Source organism: Enhydra lutris, unplaced genomic scaffold, assembly GCF_002288905.1.
Source record: "Enhydra lutris kenyoni isolate GAN:26980312 unplaced genomic scaffold, ASM228890v2 scaffoldscaffold77, whole genome shotgun sequence".
NCBI lineage: Eukaryota > Metazoa > Chordata > Mammalia > Carnivora > Mustelidae > Enhydra > Enhydra lutris.
In genome coordinates this window covers 3,193,174-3,212,135 of record NW_019154161.1, presented here as the reverse complement: position 1 = coordinate 3,212,135, position 18,962 = coordinate 3,193,174, and the positions used below count along the sequence as shown (strand labels likewise).

At 52.0% G+C, this 18,962-nt stretch overlaps 2 protein-coding genes across 2 annotated transcripts; one reads left to right on the top strand and one right to left on the bottom strand.

Moving 5' to 3' along the window:
* Positions 1-1,111: 1,111 nt before the first annotated feature.
* On the bottom strand, positions 1,112-4,308 carry LOC111160721 (fucosyltransferase 1 (H blood group)). Its single transcript, XM_022524040.1, is given in 5 exon segments — positions 1,112-2,108; positions 2,779-2,941; positions 3,163-3,267; positions 3,270-3,373; positions 4,211-4,308. Coding segments are annotated over 5 exon segments (1,467 nt in total).
* Positions 4,309-4,887: 579 nt separating this feature from the next.
* LOC111160539 (fibroblast growth factor 21) lies at positions 4,888-6,445 on the top strand. Its single transcript, XM_022523709.1, has 3 exons — positions 4,888-5,122; positions 5,244-5,347; positions 6,088-6,445. Exons 1-3 carry the CDS (start codon positions 4,888-4,890, stop codon positions 6,376-6,378), a joined length of 630 nt encoding a protein of 209 aa, XP_022379417.1. The 3' UTR covers positions 6,379-6,445.
* Positions 6,446-18,962: the final 12,517 nt, after the last annotated feature.

The following is an 18,962-nucleotide window of genomic DNA, read 5'->3' as shown; positions in this document are numbered from 1 at the left end:
GAAGCCAGATTTAGTGGTTCTGTGATATCAGGGGCACACCAGGGTTGGCAAGGGGCACACCAGGGTTGGCAAGGGGCACAATGCCAGGCGCTTTCTGCAAGGCAGAAGGAAACATTCATGCTGGCTGAATTCCAGAAAATGGATTCCATCATCCCTCCCCACCCCTCACCCCTTCACCCCCCCCACCCGCACCGCCCCCAGCCCAGTGGTGGTAGCGGGGATGAGGGGGCGGGGGGAGGGGAGGCAGAGGAGGAAACTTCCATAATTGGGAGGGGCCACCTCAACTCAGACCCGCCTTGTGGGGTGCTTGTCTTTGGCAGTTTTTGAGCTTAAAGAAAAATGAAAAGTGTTCCCACATTTCTGAAAAACTTCGCTCCAGAACCGGGTACACTTCTGAAGCTGTCCCCCTCCTGCCACCCCCCACGTTTTCGTCCATCTGCTCAAAAAAGAGTCTTGGTCTTTCTTTTCAGGGGCTGAGAGGTCAGACAGATTTCGGGTCGGCTCTCAGCTACACATAATCTGTCTTCTACCCATATTCCCAGCAGTGGTTGAGGCGTTAAGATTTGGATTGTACCTTCCTGAGATTCTCCTGGAATTCCAGAACCCCACCCCTCTGGAAGATCCCTGCAGGATTCTCCACAGGTACTCGAACTGGGGCTCTCTAGAATGACTCCAGAAACACAGAACGGGAGTTGGTGGGTGCTTGCTCTAGGACACCCACAAATTCCCTCAATCCTGGGGACTGGACCTCTCTTCTCAAGAAGACCAGGGGCAACATTCGAAAGGGGAGTTGCCTGGGCTTGGGTGCAGCCCTCCAGAAAGTACTCTGGATATGGGCTGGAATGAACAGGTAGGCGCTGCCTTCTAGAACTGATACGAGCCTCTCTGGGCATTGCCAACCCACAGGGAAAGATCTTCTGCTGATTCTAAAATGTCCAGACAGCTACAGAGAGCCCTCCTTTCTCTCAAAGTCTAGCCAGCTAGAACTGCTCTAGAAATGGGGGGGGGGGGGGGGGGCACTGGCTGTGCGGCTCCAGTAGGTTTCCCCAGAAGCTGCCAGGTAAATGCCTCCCCAAGACTGATCAGCGATTCCATAAAGTCTCCCTGCTGCTCACAGCCCCGCCAGCGACTGGAGGGCAGACAAGTCAGCATTAATGCCCACCCACTCGGGCAGGAAGGCGGCCTCTGGCTTAAAGATCTTCAGGAAGTTGGAGTCAGGCAGGGTGAAGTTGGCCAGGTAGACCGTGTCTCCACCAGCCAGGTAGGCGGCCCAGAAACCGAAGGTCCCAATGGTCATGATGGTGTGGTTACACTGCGTGAGCAGCGCAAAGTCCTTCCCCGGCGAGCCCTCCTGCCCATCGCCAGCAAAGATCACGTCCCCACGGGAGGTGTCGATGTTCTCCCGACACCAGGCCATGCCATTGCTGACAACCACAAAGACGGGGGCTTCGTGCCGTGCCCGGAACCAGTCCATAGCCTGCTGGAGGTAGGCGCGATCGCCCACCACCCCCTTCCAGCGCTGGGGCATGACTTGCAGGTAGTCCCCACGGCGCACGTGGACCCCCACGAAGGTGCGAGGGTGGTCCCCCAGGCGGCCCAAGCGGAGCTGGCTCAGGAGACCCTGGGCCTCCTGCCGTAGGTGGTCGTGCAAGGTGAACTCCCGGAGGATCTGGGCGCGGAGATGGTGGAAGAAGGTCCAGGAGCAGGGGAAGCCCGTAAGCTTCAGGAAGGCGTCCTTCAAGTGTGCGTAGTCCTCCGACATCCAGTCGTGCAGCTCTAGCTCCCGCCACGGCGTGCGGCTGTCCACCTCAGCGGCGAGCACGGGCAGGCTGATGCGGAACACGGGGGCGAGCGCGGCGTGCATGGCAGGCAGGATGAATGCCTGGCGACCGTTGAGCTGGGCCAGGGCCAGCAGCGTGGCGTACTGCCCCATCTGGTTACCGAAGCGGCCATCTGGGTAGATGGTCCAGATTCCTGAGAGCGAGGCAGGGGGCTTGAGACAGGGAAAGGAGGCGTTGGGCGCCATCGGCGTGCCGGACAGGCAGAAGACGGCCACGGGGGGTGTCAGCAGGTGGCGGGCCGGACACAGGGCAGTCAGGTCCAGGCCACTGTGAAAGAGGTCTTGGTGGATGTGGAGGAAGAAGACGGCTGAAAGAACACAGACTAGCAGGAAGGTCAGACAGAGCTGCCGGCGGCTGGGGGCCCACATGGCTGAACGGGAGGAGAGATGAGTTAGCAGTGGCTCAAGGGGCCCAAGGACATATGTCAAGGAGCAGAGGCCGGTCAGAAGGAGGATAATAAGGATTCAGACTCCTGGGTCCGGGGGAAGGGGGATCGGGGTCCTGGATCCGAGGGAGGAGAAGCGGGGTCTTGGAATTTCAGGGGACGGGGATGGGAAATGGTGCTTTCCAAGAGAGCAACGGTCTAGAACCCAGCGTGTCATCTCTGCATCTTGGGATCTGGCTCCCCTGGGGCCCCGGAGGCCCACTGAAGTTGGGCATTGTTCCACCAACTCTTTTCTCCGGTGTACCCGGGGCTGGGGAGAAGGGGAGGAGGTGGGCAGCCTCCACTATGGAGGTGACAGGAAGACACAAGCCAAGCAGAACAGGATTAGTCTGGAGGCCCAGACTGGAGGAAGGGATCTTGGTTCCTGAAGAAGCAGGAGTTGCAGGCGGGGTGGAGACTCCCCGGGTCCTAAGTGGGGAGAGGTTGGGCGTGCGCCTCCTGGGTCCAAAGGCCCAGGTTCCTAGGTGCCAGGCTTCTGCTAGGCCCACTCACCTGAGCTTCTGGCGGATGGCAGATCCGCAGTCGGCTTGGCGAGACTGCAGCGAGCCGTCCGCAAGTGCAGTCCACATCCGGCCGCCCCCGGAATCTCGAACTCCAGGTCCCAAGGCTCGGCAGCCCTCCCCTCCATGCCGCTTCCCCCGACTGGCTCCAAGGGCTCGGGGAGGAGAGGAAGGAGATGGGCGCGGTTCCGAGGCTCGCAGCCTCCGCCCCTCCAGGGCCAGGCAGGTAGGTCCAAGGCAGAGCCCCGCCCCCGTCCTGGAGCCCCAGGCTGGGGTGGGAGCCTCCACCCCCTGCCCTCCCCAGACCCGGGGACCTGAGCCCAGCCCCCTCCTCTCCGGCCTCGGCCAGCCACAGGGCTTTCCAGGGCCCGCCTACCTGGCCCCCAGCAGCGGCATCCTTCCGTGGACGTGGACTTCTAGCGCTGAACGCGATGCTGGACCCAGGTGTTCGGGTCCATGGACTTCTCCCCCTTCTCTGGCGCGCGGGCTCACAGCCTGCCCGGGGTACCTGGATGCTCGGAGCCCAGCCACTCCCCGGACACCAGGCCCTGGCGGGGAGTAAGATCCTCTGCCCTGTCTGCCTCGTCCTCCCTGTGGGTGTGAGGAACCAGTTCGCGGGGCTGCTCCTGGAGCGGATGGAAAACCTCCTCCAGCTGTCAGGGTCCCAGACGCGGGAGCCTCCAGCTCGTGGGTGTCCCCACGCACACCAGGCGCCGCTGATCGCCCATGTCCACACCGCACACCTCCAGATGCCAGAGCCGGGGCCCCCAGCCTCTCCTCCGGGGTGAGTGGATGGTCTGGTGCCGACAGCTCCTTTCTAGACGGGCCCCTCCTGGTGGCAGCCTCTCCCCTGAGCCGGGAAGGAGCTGGCAGGCAGGAGCGGAAGCCAATTTATCCTCCCACAGTCCCAGGTTGGGATTCAAAGGCTTTGCTCTGCAGCACACCTGAAACTGTTCCCATGGTCAAGTGGCCCTACCCAGCCCCACCCTGGGCGGCTGCAGCAGGGGAGCGTGAACATTCAATAGGGATTTGACTTCACTGTCCAGAGACTTGGCCATAAATGTCTCCAGACCCAGGAGTGTGGCCCCCAGGCCTCTCCTTCCTCAGACCCTGGACTTCCAACCCCAGCCCCCTCCCCTGTTTAGCTGGAGAAGTTCAGGCCCCCAGTGCCCTCCTCGCTTAGACCCAGGTGGCCAGTCTCTGTACCTTTGGTTTCCAGGAAACTGCCCACCCCTCGTTCCCTTTGGGCTCCTGCCTCTCAGTTCCCCCTCCAGAGCCTGGCTGGGCCACCAACGCTGAGTCAGAGACTCTCACCCTCCCCCTGCCCCAAGCTATTTTGAGAGCTCCCTTCTGGGCCTGGGGATAGCTTCTCTGGTGAAAGAAACACCAGAATTGCATCAGGGAGGAGAGAGAGAGAGAGAGACTGGGACCTTTGGTGCAGGAGGAGCGTCTGGGCTGGGGTTGGTGACGTTGAGGTCAGGATGCCTCTGTCCCTGCAGGGGACGCTTTGGTCATGTGGCATTTGCGGCCTCTCTGATGATCGAGGAACATCAGCGTGTGACCCCCAGAAACCTAGAAATTCAGGTGGCGTGCAGAAATTCCAGTTATGGGACACAGTCTGCGTCTGTCAGTCAGGGAAGCAGATTTCCAGCCCCCTGCCCCCCAGCCCTCCCCTCCCTGAGATTCCAGGGGCCCCGTCCCCCCCAGCCCCTGTCACCCAGGTCCCAGTTCTTCCGACCGCTCTCCCCCTAATTCCTCAGACTGGGAAGTCCAGGCCCCCCGGAAGGACCCCCCCGGATTGCATCATCCATTCAGCCTGATCTGGCCACCGTGGAATCCTGACTCCTGCCAAGTGGGTCAAATATCATGGGTCAGGTGTGGGGAAGGTGATGGGGCGGGTCTGTCTGGATATAAATTTTGGAGCGCCTGCATCCCTTCTAGAAGACCTGGGTGTTCGGTTCAGCTGGGAATCCACGTGCGAGAGGACCCAGGGATCCGTGACTCTGCTCTCCCAGACGGCCAGGATCTGGAACAGAATCTACCACTCCACTCGCTTGTCAGACCCCAGACCGCAGATCTCGCCTGAGGACGTGAGCCATTGATGGGCTGGAAGGAGACCAGGTCCGAGCACCGGGGGCTGTGGGTCCCTGTGCTGGCCGTCCTTTTGCTGGAATGCTGCCAGGCACACCCTATCCCTGACTCCAGCCCCCTCCTCCAATTTGGAGGCCAAGTTCGACAGCGGTACCTCTACACAGATGACACTCAGGAGACGGAGGCCCACCTAGAGATCAGGGCTGATGGCACGGTGGCGGGGGTTGCCCGCCGGAGCCCCGAAAGTGAGTATATAGACCAGGGGTGGTCTGCGGGAGGAGGGGCTGGAGGCCTGGACTCCCAGGTCCAAGAGAGAGGGGCCTGGGCAGAGGCCCTCTGAGTCCCGGACCACTTTCTCCCTCTTAGGTCTCTTGGAGCTGAAAGCCCTGAAGCCAGGGGTCATTCAGATCTTGGGAGTGAAAACATCCAGGTTCCTGTGCCAGGGCCCGGATGGGACGCTGTACGGATCGGTGAGTTTCCGGGGTGCCCCCCCTTGTGCTCCACCCTCCCTCCTGTCATCTACACCCATCTGGGGTACTACGTCTGGCACCTGTGGCCTGGGCCAGGCTTGGTCCTGTGCTCTCCACGTGCCTGCACCACGCCAGCCCCCCTACCTGTGGGAGCTGACCTTGTCCATGTTTACAAGGAGAGGAAACTGAGGCTTACACAGGGACATGCCAGCTGCGAGTCACGAGGCCTGTGAATGACGGAGTGGCCTGAGAGGCTGAGTCTTGTGACTCAGAACCCCTGGCGGCTACATGGTCCTCTTACATGTCCCGTTCCTGCTGGGCACAGGGTCCCTCCGAGGACCCATGGCCTGTAAAGTGACCGTGACCCCTGGGAGGAAGCCAGATGCTGCTGTCTGGACTCAGAGAGCCTCGACTGCTCCCTGGGCTGGAATAATCCTCTCTGGGAAGTGGGGTCAGGAGGTGGACTGCCCAGAGGGGAAGGAGGAGCCTGCTTCTGTTCTTTGTGTCTGGGGACCTGGACTCTGGATCTGAGGGAGGAGGGGCTCCCCCAGCTCTCTAGGAGTGTCTGGACTCCTGTATCCTGTTGGAGGGGAGCACTCTGTGGTCAGAAAGAAGAGAGAGCTGGGGGCCCCCAGACGCCCAGGTCCGAGGGAGGAGGGCGCCCGCCCGGATGCCTGGGTCCTGCAGCAGGAAGATGGGAAGGGATCCCATGTCTCTGATCTCTCTTCTTGCTCCCGCAGTTCCACTTCGACCCCGTAGCCTGCAGCTTCCGGGAAGTGCTTCTGGAAGATGGGTACAACATCTACTACTCTGAGACCCTGGGTCTCCCACTGCGCCTGCCCCCCCACGACTCCCGATACCGGGACCTGGCGCCCCGGGGACCTGCCCGCTTCCTGCCCCTGCCAGGTCTGCTTCCGGCCGCCCCAGAGCCCCCCGGAATCCCCGCCCCCGAGCCTCCGGACGTGAACTCCTCAGACCCCCTGAGCATGGTGGTGTCTTCGCAGGGTCGAAGTCCCAGCTACGCTTCCTGAAGCCGCGGGCTGTTTATTACGGGGTCTCCTCTTTATTTATTGGATTATTTATCTTATTTATTTTTTTATTTTTCTTGCTTGGGATAATAAAGAATCTGAGAGGAGGATCCGAGTGAGCCTGTGTGAGTGTTTGAGGGAGGATATGGGATCTGCTTCCCCGTCTCCCATCCACCCCAAGCACCCCTGCCCCCATTGTCAGGAAGCTGTGGGAAGGTCCCAGTTGCCCTCTGGGCCTCAGTTTTCTGCTCTGCTTTGGTGTCCCCAGGGACTCTGGACTATCTCTGCCCTTTGACAGGAGAAGACTTGTCAACCTCCCACCCCCTCCCCAACCCACCCCCAACTTCTTGCTTGTGGTGTGGAACTATTTTTCTGAGGTACCTCAATAACAGGGAGCATTTAAACAATGACACTGCAGACCTACAGCCTCATGGGAGATGTAGTTTTCAGGATCCACTTAGCATAAGGAATGGGATGACATCTGGGTCCTCAGGGCCCAGGCAAGTGCTCTTGGATCCTAGGGCCATAATTGGTGTGAGATGGGACTCTTGAGTCCTGAGGGATCAGAGAGCTGGATATCTGGACACCTGGGTCCCAGGAGAACAGGGGAAGAAGAATGTGGAACGCCGGTCTGAGGGCAGACTCTGGAGACTGGGAGTCCTGGTCCTCAGGAGAACACTTGAGGATCTAAATGCTTCCATCCAGGTGCTTAGGGACTCCGGAACTTAACGACTGTCACAGACCCCAGTCCCAGGGAGTTTCCTGTTCTCCCTCCCTCCCCACCATCTAGATTTCCACATTGCTCCTAGGGTTATTTCCCAGTTAGGAAAGACAGGAGGACAGAGATACAGATGACCCCTTCCCGGGGCTCATGGTCAGTGCCCTTTAGGTTCCGGGTGTCTGACCGACTACCGCAGGCCCTTGGGACTTGTGGTCTTGGACCCCTCATTTTAATTCCCCTGTTCCAATGAGAGGAACATCTCCGTGGAAAAGTGGGGGGATATCAGTGCGGGTCCCGGCAGCTAGCTCATGGGAGGGAGCCAGTGCCCGGAGGAGATGAAAGTCTGTATCTTGTGGAAGGGTGGTTTTCTGCTCTGATGGCAGAGGCTGGCTCAGGTGGGGGAGAGTGTTGTCACCGGAAGCAGGAGCCGAGATGACACAAAACTCACCGGCAGCTTTCACCGGATGGGGTGCAAAGTGTGCTCAGTGGGGAATTGCAAAGTGCACCAAAAGGACAGCGGGGTCTCGCCCTTGAAATTGGCAGCAACCTGGGGAGCCAGCCTGGGAAGGGATCCCAGTAGGTAAACTTATTGGTTCAGCTCTAAGGCCTGGGGGTGCCCTTTGTCAGCTCTCGGCAGGTGCTCTACGCTTGAGATGCTGTAGAAAGGACAACAGCATCAGCACCGCCTGGGAACTTGCTAGAAATGCATGTTCCTGACCCCAGACCTCTTGGATCAAAAAATTCTGAGGACTAGGCAAACTCCTAGACACAGAAATCAGTTTAGTGGTTGCCGCCAACCGGCAGGAGGGTGGAAAGGGGAGCGTATGATTTTCCCCAGGGTCCGCCATACGAAGTACCACAAACTGAGTGATTTAAAACACCAGAGATGTGCTCCCTCACAGTTCTGGGGCATAGAAGTCTGAAATCAAGGTGTTGGCAGGGACAGCCTCTCTCCCAAGTCTCTTCGGAAGAAGACTTCTTTGCTTCTTCCCAGCTTCTGGTGGTCCGCTGGCAATCCTTGGCGTCCCTTGGCTTAGAAACCTATCACCCCAGGGGCGCCTGGGTGGCTCAGCGGGTTAAAGCCTCTGCCTTCGGCTCGGGTCATGATCCCAGGGTCCTGGGATCGAGCCCCACATCGAGCCCCACATCGGGCTCTCTGCTCGGCAGGGAGCCTGCTTCCCTTCCTCTCTCTGCCTGCCTCTCTGCCTGCCTGTGATCTCTGTCTGTCAAATAAATAAATAAATAAATAAAAATAAATTAATTTAAATAAATAAATAAATAAATAAATCTTTAAAAAAAACAAAGAAAAAAGAAACCTATCACCCCAATCTCCATCTCCATATGGTCTTTTCCCCCAAGTGTCTGTGTGTGTCTGCGTCTAAATCGCCCTCTTGGGGTGCCTGGGTGGCTCAGTGGTTTAAGCCTCTGCCTTCGGCTCAGGTCATGGTCCCAGGGTCCTGGGATCGAGCCCCGCATTGGGCTCTCTGCTCAGCGGGGAGCCTGCTTCCCCCCCTCTCTCTGCCTGCCTCTGTGCCTACTTGTGATCTCTCTCTCTCTCTCTCTCTCTCTCTGTCAAATAAATAAATAAATAAAATCCTAAAAAAAAATAAATAAATCGCCCTCTTACGAGGACCCCAGTCACATCAGAGGTAGGACCTAGTCCAACCCAGGATGACCTCATCTTAATCTGATTATGTCTACAAAGACCCTATTTCCAAATAAGGCCATGTTCACGGGTTTCAGTGGAACACGAATTTCCAGGAAATGCTATTGAACTCAGTACCTACCTCGGCAGTTTCCTACTCTCATCTGGTCTTGCTCACGCATAAGTACATACAAGAGGGGTGTGCGCCAGGATAGCTCTCCTGGGCTCAGCATTCTCAAAGTTCACTCTTTGCTCTTTCCAGACAATATTTAAAAACGTAACCTCTCAGGGCACCTGGGTGGCTCAGTGGGTTAAAGCCTCTGCCTTCAGCTCGGGTCATGATCTCGGGGTCCTGGGATCAAGCCCCACATTGGGCTCTCTGCTCGGCGGGGGGGGCCTGCCTCCCCTCCCCCCACCTGCCTCTCTGCCTACTTGTGATCTCTGTCTGTCAAATAAATGAATAAAATCCTTAAAAATAAATAAATAAAAAATAAAAACGTAACCTCTCTTGGGGCACCTGGGGGGCTCAGTCAGTGAAACGTTTGCCGTTGTTTCTGATCGTGGTCCTGGGGTCATGGGATAGAGACCCACGTCTGGCTTCCTGCTCAGTGGGGAGTCTGCTTCTTCCTCTCCCTCTGCCCCTGCTCATGTGCTCTCTCATTCACACTCTCTCTCCCAAATACATAAAATCTTTAAAATAAGTAAATAAAAATAAAACCCCTCTTGTTGGGGTGCCTGGCTGGCTCAGTAGGAAGAGCATGTGATGCTTAACGTTTGTAGTTTTGAGCCCCATGTTAGGCATAGATATTACTTAAAAATAAAATCTTTTTTTTTTTAAGATTTTATTTATTTGACAGACAGAGATCACAAGTAGGCAGAGAGGCAGGCAGAGAGAGAGGAGGAAGCAGGCTCCCTGTTGAGCAGAGAGCCCTATGCAGACTTGGTCCCAGGACCCTGAGATCATGACCTGAGCCAAATGCAGAGGCTTAACCCACTGAGACACCCAGGTGCCCCAAAATAAAATATTTTTAAAAAGGAAAAGATACATATATATAACCTCTCAGTACATCAAGCTCTCCAAAATTGTGTAGACAGGTCAGTTTCCTCTCCCACTAGTATCTGAATAGTATCTGAAGCTTTTCTCTCCTTTACTCCCAGAGTTCCAGTTTTCACAAGACTAGAGCTACCCTTTCTAAAAAGAAAGGATAATTATGTAACCCAACAGAAGTGTCCATTATTGCTATAGCGACAATCATATTACAGTATGTAAATGTATCAAATGAACAGGCTATGTGCCTTGAATTTATACAATGTTTATGTCAACTATATTTCAATAATACCATTTTTTTCCTTTTTAAAAAATTAATTTTTTTTGTTAACATATAGTGTATTATTTGTCGCAGGGGTACAGGTCTGTGAATCATCAGGCTTACACACTTAATAATACTATTTTTTTTAAACATTTTTTATTTATTTATTTGAGAGAGAGAGAGACAGTGAGAGAGAGCATGAGCGAGGAGAAGGTCAGAGGGAGAAGCAGACTCCCCGTGGAGCTGGGAGCCTGATGCGGGACTTGATCCCAGGACTCCAGGATCATGACCTGAGCTGAAGGCAGTCGCTTAACCAACTGAGCCACCCAGGCGCCCAATAATACTATTTTTTAAAGCATGGAGCTTTGTCCTTCCAAATGAGAGATTCTGGGGGCACCTGGATGGCTCAGTCAGTTAAGCTGCAGACTCTTTTTTTTTTAAGATTGATTGATTGATTGATTGATTTGAGAGAGCGCACGAGAGAGAAAGAGAGAGCACAAGCGGGGCTGGGGGTGTGGAGATGAGGGAGAAGCAGACTCCCCGCTGAGCAGGGAGCCTGATGCGGGGCTCCATCCCAGGACCCTGGGATCATGACCTGAGCCGAAGGCAGACACTTCACTGACTGAGCCCTCCAGGCACCCAAAACATTAGACTCTTTTTTTTTTTTTAAATAAATAATTTATTTATTCAAAATAGTTTTCTTACCTTATTCAAAAACATTAGACTCTTAATCTCATCTCAGGTCTTGGATCTCAGGGTTGTGAGAGTTCAAGCCCCATGGAAGATTAAGAAACCGTGCCACCCAGCCTGAATCTAATCATGAGGAGACATCAAACATTCTCCAGTCAGGAGACCTTCTGCCCAAGAACTGGTCTTGACTCTTCCAAAAGGTCAAGGTGGAGAAAGAGGAAGAGGGAGGAAAGTCATACTAATGGCCAGCGGCAGTCCTTTGAGCAATCAGGTGATATCCTGGTTGTAAGACGCTTTATGAAATTTGAGTGAGTTCTGTGCATTAGATAATAGTAATTGATCCACGTGAAGTTTTCTGACTTGGATCATTGCATTGTGGTTCTTAAAAAGAATGTCCTTGTTCTTAGCAAATACACACTGCTGTATTTGGGACAAAGGAGCGTGGTACCTCCGGTGTTTTCTCATATGCCTCTGGAAATGTAAATATATAATAATGCAGAGAGAGAACAATGGGATGATAAGACAAAAGGGAGGGTGGGGACAGCGAGACCTGGAGCCTGGTAAAGCATCTGTGAAATTCTTTGCACGAGTCTGGGAACTTTTCTGTACCTTCAAAATTATATCAGGTAAAAGCTACCCCTGCGGGGGCGGGGTGGGGGGGAAATCCAAGCTGTGACCCCATTGTCATCTCACCTCTTTCCAAACATCCTTCTAAATGTATGGAGAGCCTGTGAGAAGACAGAAATTTCCAGATCTCCTCCCTCACAAAAGAAGACGATGATGAAGAAGAAGAAGGAGAAGGAGAGGGAGAGGGAGAAGGAGGAGAAGAAGAAAGAAGAAAAAGAAGGAAAGAAGGAGGGAGGGAAGGAAGGAAGCAGGGAGGGAGGAAAGAAAGAAGAAAGGACAGAAGATGACAGGAAAGGTAAGAGAAAGGGAGGGAAAGGGCCAACACAGGAAACAGTGAAATCAGAGTGGAATGCCAGCTGAGCAGGAAGGAGCTTTCTGGAACCTTCAGACACTGTGACAGGGATGTCTATGAAGAGGAAGCTCCATGGCCAGAATTTCAGTGAAAGCCTGATGTTTAATAAAAATCCCACCAATGGAGGGCGCCTGAGTGGCTCAATGGGTTAAGCCTCTGCCTTCGGCTCAGGTCATGATCCCAGGGTCCTGGGATCGAGCCCCGCATCAGGCTCCCTGCTTGGTGGGGAGCCTGCTTCTCCCTCTGCCCCTTCCCTTGCTCATGCTCGTTCTTTCTCAAATAATAAATAATCTTGAAATAAAAGGAAATCCCACTGACCTACCTCCAATGAAACATTACTCAGCCTTAAAAAGGAAGAACGTTGGGACACAGGCTGCATGGCAGAGGAAGCCTGAAGCCATTTATGCCCAAGGCCACGAGCTGGGGGAAAGAGGATGGTGTGGAGTTGCCCACTGGATGGGCACAGAGTCTCAGTTTGGGAAGATGAAAAAGTTCTGGAGGAGGAGTCCTGCCTGGGTGTCTTAGCGGTTGGGCACCTCCCTTCAGCTCGGGTCCTGGTCCCGGGGTCCTGGGATCGAGTCCCATGTCAGGCTCTCCACTCATCAGGGAGTCGCCCTCTCCCTCTTCCTCTGCCCCTCCACGTGTTCGTTCTCTCTCTCACCCTCTCTCTCTCGCTCTCAAATAATTAAAGTTTAAAAGAAAGAAAGAAAAAGTTCTGGGGGAACAGATGGCGGTCATAGTGAACCTCAGCGTGAGTGCTCTTAACGCCACCGATCTGTGCACGTATGAACAGTTAAAATGGCAAGTGTCTTGCTATGTGTCTCTCACCACAGTAAAAATGAAGTCTCAGGGTGCCCAGCTGGCTCAGTCGGAAGAGCACGTGACTCTCGATCTCAGGGTCACGAGTTCCAGCTCCACGTTGGGTGTAAAGATTTCCTCAAACAAACAAATAAGTAAATGGACAAAATTAAAATAAAAAATAATCACACCCCCCCCCCAAATAATCACCCAGTGGCTCTAGGAGGACCTCCAGGAGCTTTTCCTATTTCTACTTGGGCTCTGGATGGCAGAGAAATGATTCTCTACTGATTTTTAAAATTTATTTAATTAATTAATTAAAACTAACTAATCAATTGATTAAATTTAAAAAACCAGTAGAGAATCATTTCCCCGCCATCCAGAGCCCAAGCATTAATTAATTTAGTAATTTGAGGGGCGCCTGGTTGGCTCAGTGGGTTAAAGCCTCTGCCTTCGGCTCAGGTCATGATCCCAGGGTCCTGGGATCAAGCCCCACATCGGGCTCTCTGCTCACTAGGGGGCCTGCTTCCTCCTCTCTCTCTGCCTGCCTCTCTGCCTACTTGTGATCTCTGTCTGTCAAATGAATAAATAAAATCTTAAAAAAAATTTTTAAAAAAGGGGAGCGGCAGAGAAAAAGGGAGAAGCAACACAAACCCCACACCCAGCTGAGCAGAGAGCGGGATGCAGGACTCGATCCCAGGACTCTGAGATCATGACCCGAGCCGAAGGCAGAGGCTTAACCCACTGAGCCACCCAGGCGCCCCCTCCACTGAACGCTGAGTGACCACCCAACCAGTCTCATGTGGAATGGGCTGGAAATCAAGCTGGGTGGTTGAGGCACTGACAAGCTGAGAAATCAATGGTGTAGCGGTTGGGCTGGTGATGTCCCTAGGTCTCCCGCCAAAGCAAAGAGAAAGCTTCTCTAGAGAGACATCACCCAACTCAGATTGAACAGAGGAAGGCTTGAGTGAGCTCATCATACAAAGTCACAAAACACAGGAGGGAACTAGGCACATAGCTGGTAAGCCAGTGAGGACATTGTCCCACCCCGTCCCACCCCTTCCCACCCTGCAATAAAATTTTATTTTTTTTTTTAAGATTTTATTTTTAGGGGTGCCTGGGTGGCTCAGTGGGTTAAGCCTCTGCCTTTGGCTCAGGTCATGATCTCAGGATTCTGGGATCGAGCCCCGCATCGGGCTCTCTGCTCAGTGGGAAGCCTGCTTCCCCACCCCCTCTCTGCCTGCCTCTCTGCCTACTTGTGATCTCTCTCTCTCTGTCAAGTAAATACATAAAATCTTTAAAAAAAAAAAAAAAGATTTTCTTTTTAAGTTGTCTCTGCACCCAATGTGGGGCTCAAACTCCCAACTCAGCGATCAAGAGTAGAAGGCTCCACTGCCAGAGCCCCCCAGGTGCCCCACCCTGCAGTAAGGTCAGATTATAAAGCTTATAGAAAAAAAAAAAACGTTCTTTGAAATCTTTTTTAATTGTGATCAAATATACACAACATAACAATCACTGACTTAACCATTTTTAAGTCTACAGTTTAGCAGTCTTTTTTTTTTAGATTTTTTTTTTAATTTATTTGACACAGAGAGAGATCACAAGTAGGCAGAGAGGCAGGCAGAAGAGAGAGGAGGAAGCAGGTTCCCTGCTGAGTAGAGACCCCCCCCCACCCCCGATGTGGGGCTCGATCCCAGGACCCTGAGATCATGACCTGAGCCAAAGGCAGAGACTTAACCCAATGAGCCACCCAGGCGCCCCTACAGTTTAGCAGTCTTGAATGACTCATGTCATGGGGCAGCCAGTTTCCAGAATTTTTTTCATCTTGTAAAATTCAACCTCTGTACCCATTGAATAATTCCCCACTCCCTCCTTCCCCTAGCTCCCCACCACCACCATCTGCTTCCTGCTTCTATGAATTTTACTACTTCAGATAAGTCAGTGGAATCATAGAGTATTTCTGTGTGTGTGAATGTCTTACTTCACCCTGCACAATGTTTCCAAAGTTCACCCAAAGTGGTGTACAATGTATCAACATACCCTTCAAGGTTACCTAGTATCCACTGTACTGACAAACCACATTTTTGTTTCCTGTGCACCCATCCATGGACATCTGGGCTGGTTTCACCTTTTGACCATTGGGGAAAAGGCTGCAATGAACACACATGCACAAATAGCTCTTCAAAAACCATGGTTTCCTTCTTTGGGGGATACACTCAGCATTGTATTGCTCGATCATATAGTAACCCCATTTTTATAATCTTTTGAGGAGCTGTCATGGTTAGTTCTATAGGTCAACTTGACCTGACGGAAGGGATACCGAGAGATGGCAAAACATGATGTCTGGGTGTGTCTGTGAGGGTGTTTCTGGAAGAGATTAGCATTGGAATCAGCAGACCCATCAATATGAGTGGACATCATAGAAAGCTGTAGAGATACGCACTAATCCCTAATCACATATATGATTTGCAAATATTTTCTTGTATCCATTTGGATACAGCCCCATTCTTCTATTATTACCCTTTCTGCCTGTATTTTTGTTGTAATATCCAGGAAATCATTGCCAAATCCAATGTCATGACACCCCACCCCCACCCCCAGCCCCGCCATGTTGTCTTCTGTGAGCTTTATAGTTTGGGTCTTTACGTTTAGGTCGCAGATTTAATGAGAGTTAATTTTTGCATCTGGCGTTAGGTAAGGATCCAGCTTCATTCTTTGGTGTGTTGACATGCAGTTTCCCCAGCATCATTTGCTGAGAAGACTGTGGTGAGGTCTTTTAATGTCACAAAAGCTTTTATCGATGGACACAAATATTCACAACTATTTGTTTCTCTGGTAATGATTAACGAATTTTTAAGCAATCCACTTTCCTCTAAACATTAGCTGACAACATCTACAGCTAAAAATAGCAAGCTGTGCATTTCACAATTTTAGATTTTTCCAAACATTTGAACATTGCAAACATAAATCAATGAACTTCATCTCAGATTCCCTTAAACGAGTAAAGTGCCTTGAAGAGAAGACAAACAGTAATACAAGCTTGATCGTATTTTTTGCAAATCAAATATACAAGATTTTTTAAAAAGATTTTTATTTATTTATTTGACAGAGAGAGATCACAAGTAGACAGAGAGGCAGGCAGAGAGAGGGAGGGAAGCAGGCTCCCTGCCGAGCAGAGAGCCCGAAGCGGGACTCGATTCCAGGACCCTGAGATCATGACCCGAGCCGAAGGCAGCGGCTTAACCCACTGAGCCACCCAGGCGCCCCTCAAATATACAAGATTTTTCTAAATGCCTTAAATATCTCAAGGACAGACAGACAGGAGTATAGTGATCAGCATATCAATTTCTTTCTTTTAAAGATTTTATTTATTTATTTGACACAGAGAGAGACAGCAAGAGAAGGAACAGAAGCCAAGGGACTGGGAGAAGGAGAAGCAAGCTTCCCGGCCGAGCAGGGTGCCTGATGTTGGACTCGGTCCCAGGATCCTGGGACCATGACCTGAGCCAAAGGCAGACGCTTAACAACTGAGCCACCCAGGTGCCCCAGCAAATCAATTTCTTTGCATTCAACTGGTTACAAGGGTGCCAGTGTCCTGGATATAAATCTGTTTCTTCAGTACCTCTATTTTGATCAGGATTTTGACTTCACAGTTTTGATACTTCTTACTTGTGATGTTTCCTACCTTATAGGTAGGCTTCATTCACCCAGGAGCTGAAGTTGAAGAAATTGATTTTGGGGGGTGCCCAGGTGACTCGGTTTCGGTCTGGGTCATGATCTCAGGGTCTCAGGTCACGATCTCAAGGTCATGAGATAGAGCGCAGAGTCAGGCTTCACGCTCAGCGGGCGGTCTGCTTGAGGCTCTCTCCCTCTCCGCCCCCCTCCCGGGCCCAGGTTCTCTCTCTCAATTAGGTATGTGATTTAACAGGGGCACCTGCATGGCTCAGTTGGTTGAGTGTCTGCCTTCTGCTCAGGTCATGATCTCGGGGTCCTGTGATAGAGTCCCTGCATCAGTGGGGAGTCTGCTTCTCCCTCTCCCTCCCGCTCCCCCTGCTTGTGCTCTCTCTCTTTCTCTGTTAAATAAATGAATAAAATCTTAAAAAAAATAAAAATAAATATTATTTTATTACATTGTCAGAAAATCCCTGAAAGATAAAAGCAACATTATATCCCCATTTCGCAGATTAGGAGACTGAGGCACATATGGCTCATACTTGGCTGCTATAATTAAAAGATGGGGGCACCTGGCTGGCTCAGTCGGTTGAGCATGTGACTCTCGATCTCAAGGTTGTGAGTTTGAACCCCACCTTGGGTCCACGTGGAGTTGGCTGAAAAATAAAATCTTAAAAAAAAAAAAAAAGATGTAACTCAATACAGCTTTATCAGAAAACAAAAGATTTGAAGCTCCAGATGAGAAGGATATAGTGTGAGGGGAGTCTGCTGACTCCAATTCTTCTAGAGGTGTTTCCAAATCCCAGCACGGTGGTGGTGGGGGGAGAATTCCCCCCCCACACAACACCAAGCAGTCCCTGCTGGTGTCCATGAACTCAACTCCATTCCGACACTCTCTACACAGAGGCAGCCTCAGATTCCACAAGTTCAGACGGCCCCCAACCCCCCCTCCAGACATCAGTCTGCTTAAACCTCAGGCTGTGCGTCTGACCCACCCGCCATAGATTGGTGGTTCCAACCACCGTCTCTGTGATGCTTTTAATTGGCTAGGCTGGCTCAGGGAAACACTTACTTGTGTTTAGCCGCTTATGAAAGGATATGATAAAGAAAGTGAATCAACAGCCAGATGCAGAGATACACAGGGTGAGGTCTGGGAAAAAACAGGGAAGCCTCTGTGCCCGCTGGAGTCCGCCCTGCTCTCCCAGACCTCTGGGCTCAGTAGCCCAGAACTCTCCAGACCCCAAGCCTTTCCGGTTCTTATGGAGACTTGTTTGCAGAGTCACGGAGGACTAAGTCATTGGGCATTGGCTGATTCAGCCTCGCCCGCGGTTGGGGAAGTGGAGGTGGGAATGAGAGCTCCACCCCGTCGTTCACAAGGCTGGTCCTCCTGGTGACCAGCTGCATCTTTGGCTGGAATCCAAAAGTCACCTTCGTGAATAACGAGACAGCCCTGGAGCGCCTGGGGCACTGAGTCTGGTTGAACATCCGACTCCTGATTTCGGTTCAGGTCTTGATCTCAGGGTACTGGGATCTGGCCCCGACATCAGGCTCCAAGTTGGGCATGGAGCCTGCTTAGGCTTCTCTCTCTGCCTAGAAGGGACACGATTCCCCATTCATGAAGCGTCTCTCTCTCTCTCAAAACAGAAACAAAAACAAAAAACAAGACAGCCCTTTCACCTGTAGGGCTCTGAAGCATTTGCAGGAACTGCATGAAGACTAAATACGGCTGAGAAATACGTATTTTGGTCATCTGAATGACAAAATACATATTTCTCATAAATCATTGTATTTCAGGGAGATTGATACAGAAGAACAATCAGTATCAAATTGTACCCTATTGAAGTCAACGGACTTTAAAGATTTTTTTAAAAGATTTTATTTATTTATTTGACAGACAGATCACAAGTAGGCAGAGAGGCAGGCAGAGAGAGGGAGAAGCAGGCTCTCCGCTGAGCAGGGAGCCCAATGTGGGGCTCCATCCCAGAACCCTGAGATCATGACCTGAGCTGAAGGCAGAGGCTCAACCCACTGAGCCACCCAGGCGCCCCTAAAGGTTTTATTTTTAAGTGATCTCCACACCCAACGTGGAGCTCAAACCTACAACCCCTGAGATCAAGGGTGATCCGCTGTGTGTGTGTGTGTGTGTGTGTGTGTATACCACATCTTCTGACACGATCCGCTGACAGAGCCAGCCAGGTGCCCCAAAGTCAATGGACTTTAAAAGTAAACAAAGTATCCTCTCAGTAGCCAAGCAAAATGCTTAAGTTTTTTAAGAAGAGAAACAAAGGGATGCTTGGGTGTCTCAGTCAGTTAAGCATCAGCTTTTGGCTCAGGTCGTGATCCTAGGGTCCTGAGTTCCATAACTGGCTCCCCACTCAGCAGGAAGCCTGCTTCACCCTCTGCCCGCTGCTCCCCTTGCTTGTGCGTTCTCTCTCTTGCTGTCTCTTTCTGTCTCTGACAAATAAATAAATAAAGTCTTTTAAAAAATAAAGATCAGGGGCGCCTGGGTGGCTCAGTGGGTTAAAGCCTCTGCCTTCAGCTCAGGTCACGATCTCAGGGTCCTGGGATCGAGCCCCACACGAGGCTCTCTGTTCAGCAGGGAGCCTGCTTCCCCCCACCTCTCTCTCTGCCTGCCTCTCTGCCTACTTGTGATTTCTATCTGTCAAATAAATAAATGAAATCTTTAAAAAAAAAGATAAAAAATTTTTGCACAGCAAAGGAAACAGTCAACAACACCAAAAGACAACTGACAGAATGGGAGAAGATATTTGC

Bases quoted from the DNA above. Each gene is read 5' to 3' on its own strand.
- LOC111160539 (XM_022523709.1), top strand. From the start codon at position 4,888: ATGGGCTGGAAGGAGACCAGGTCCGAGCACCGGGGGCTGTGGGTCCCT. The intron at 5,123-5,243 runs GTGAGTATATAG...TCTCCCTCTTAG, and splicing joins TGCCCGCCGGAGCCCCGAAA to GTCTCTTGGAGCTGAAAGCC. The intron at 5,348-6,087 runs GTGAGTTTCCGG...TTGCTCCCGCAG, and splicing joins ATGGGACGCTGTACGGATCG to TTCCACTTCGACCCCGTAGC.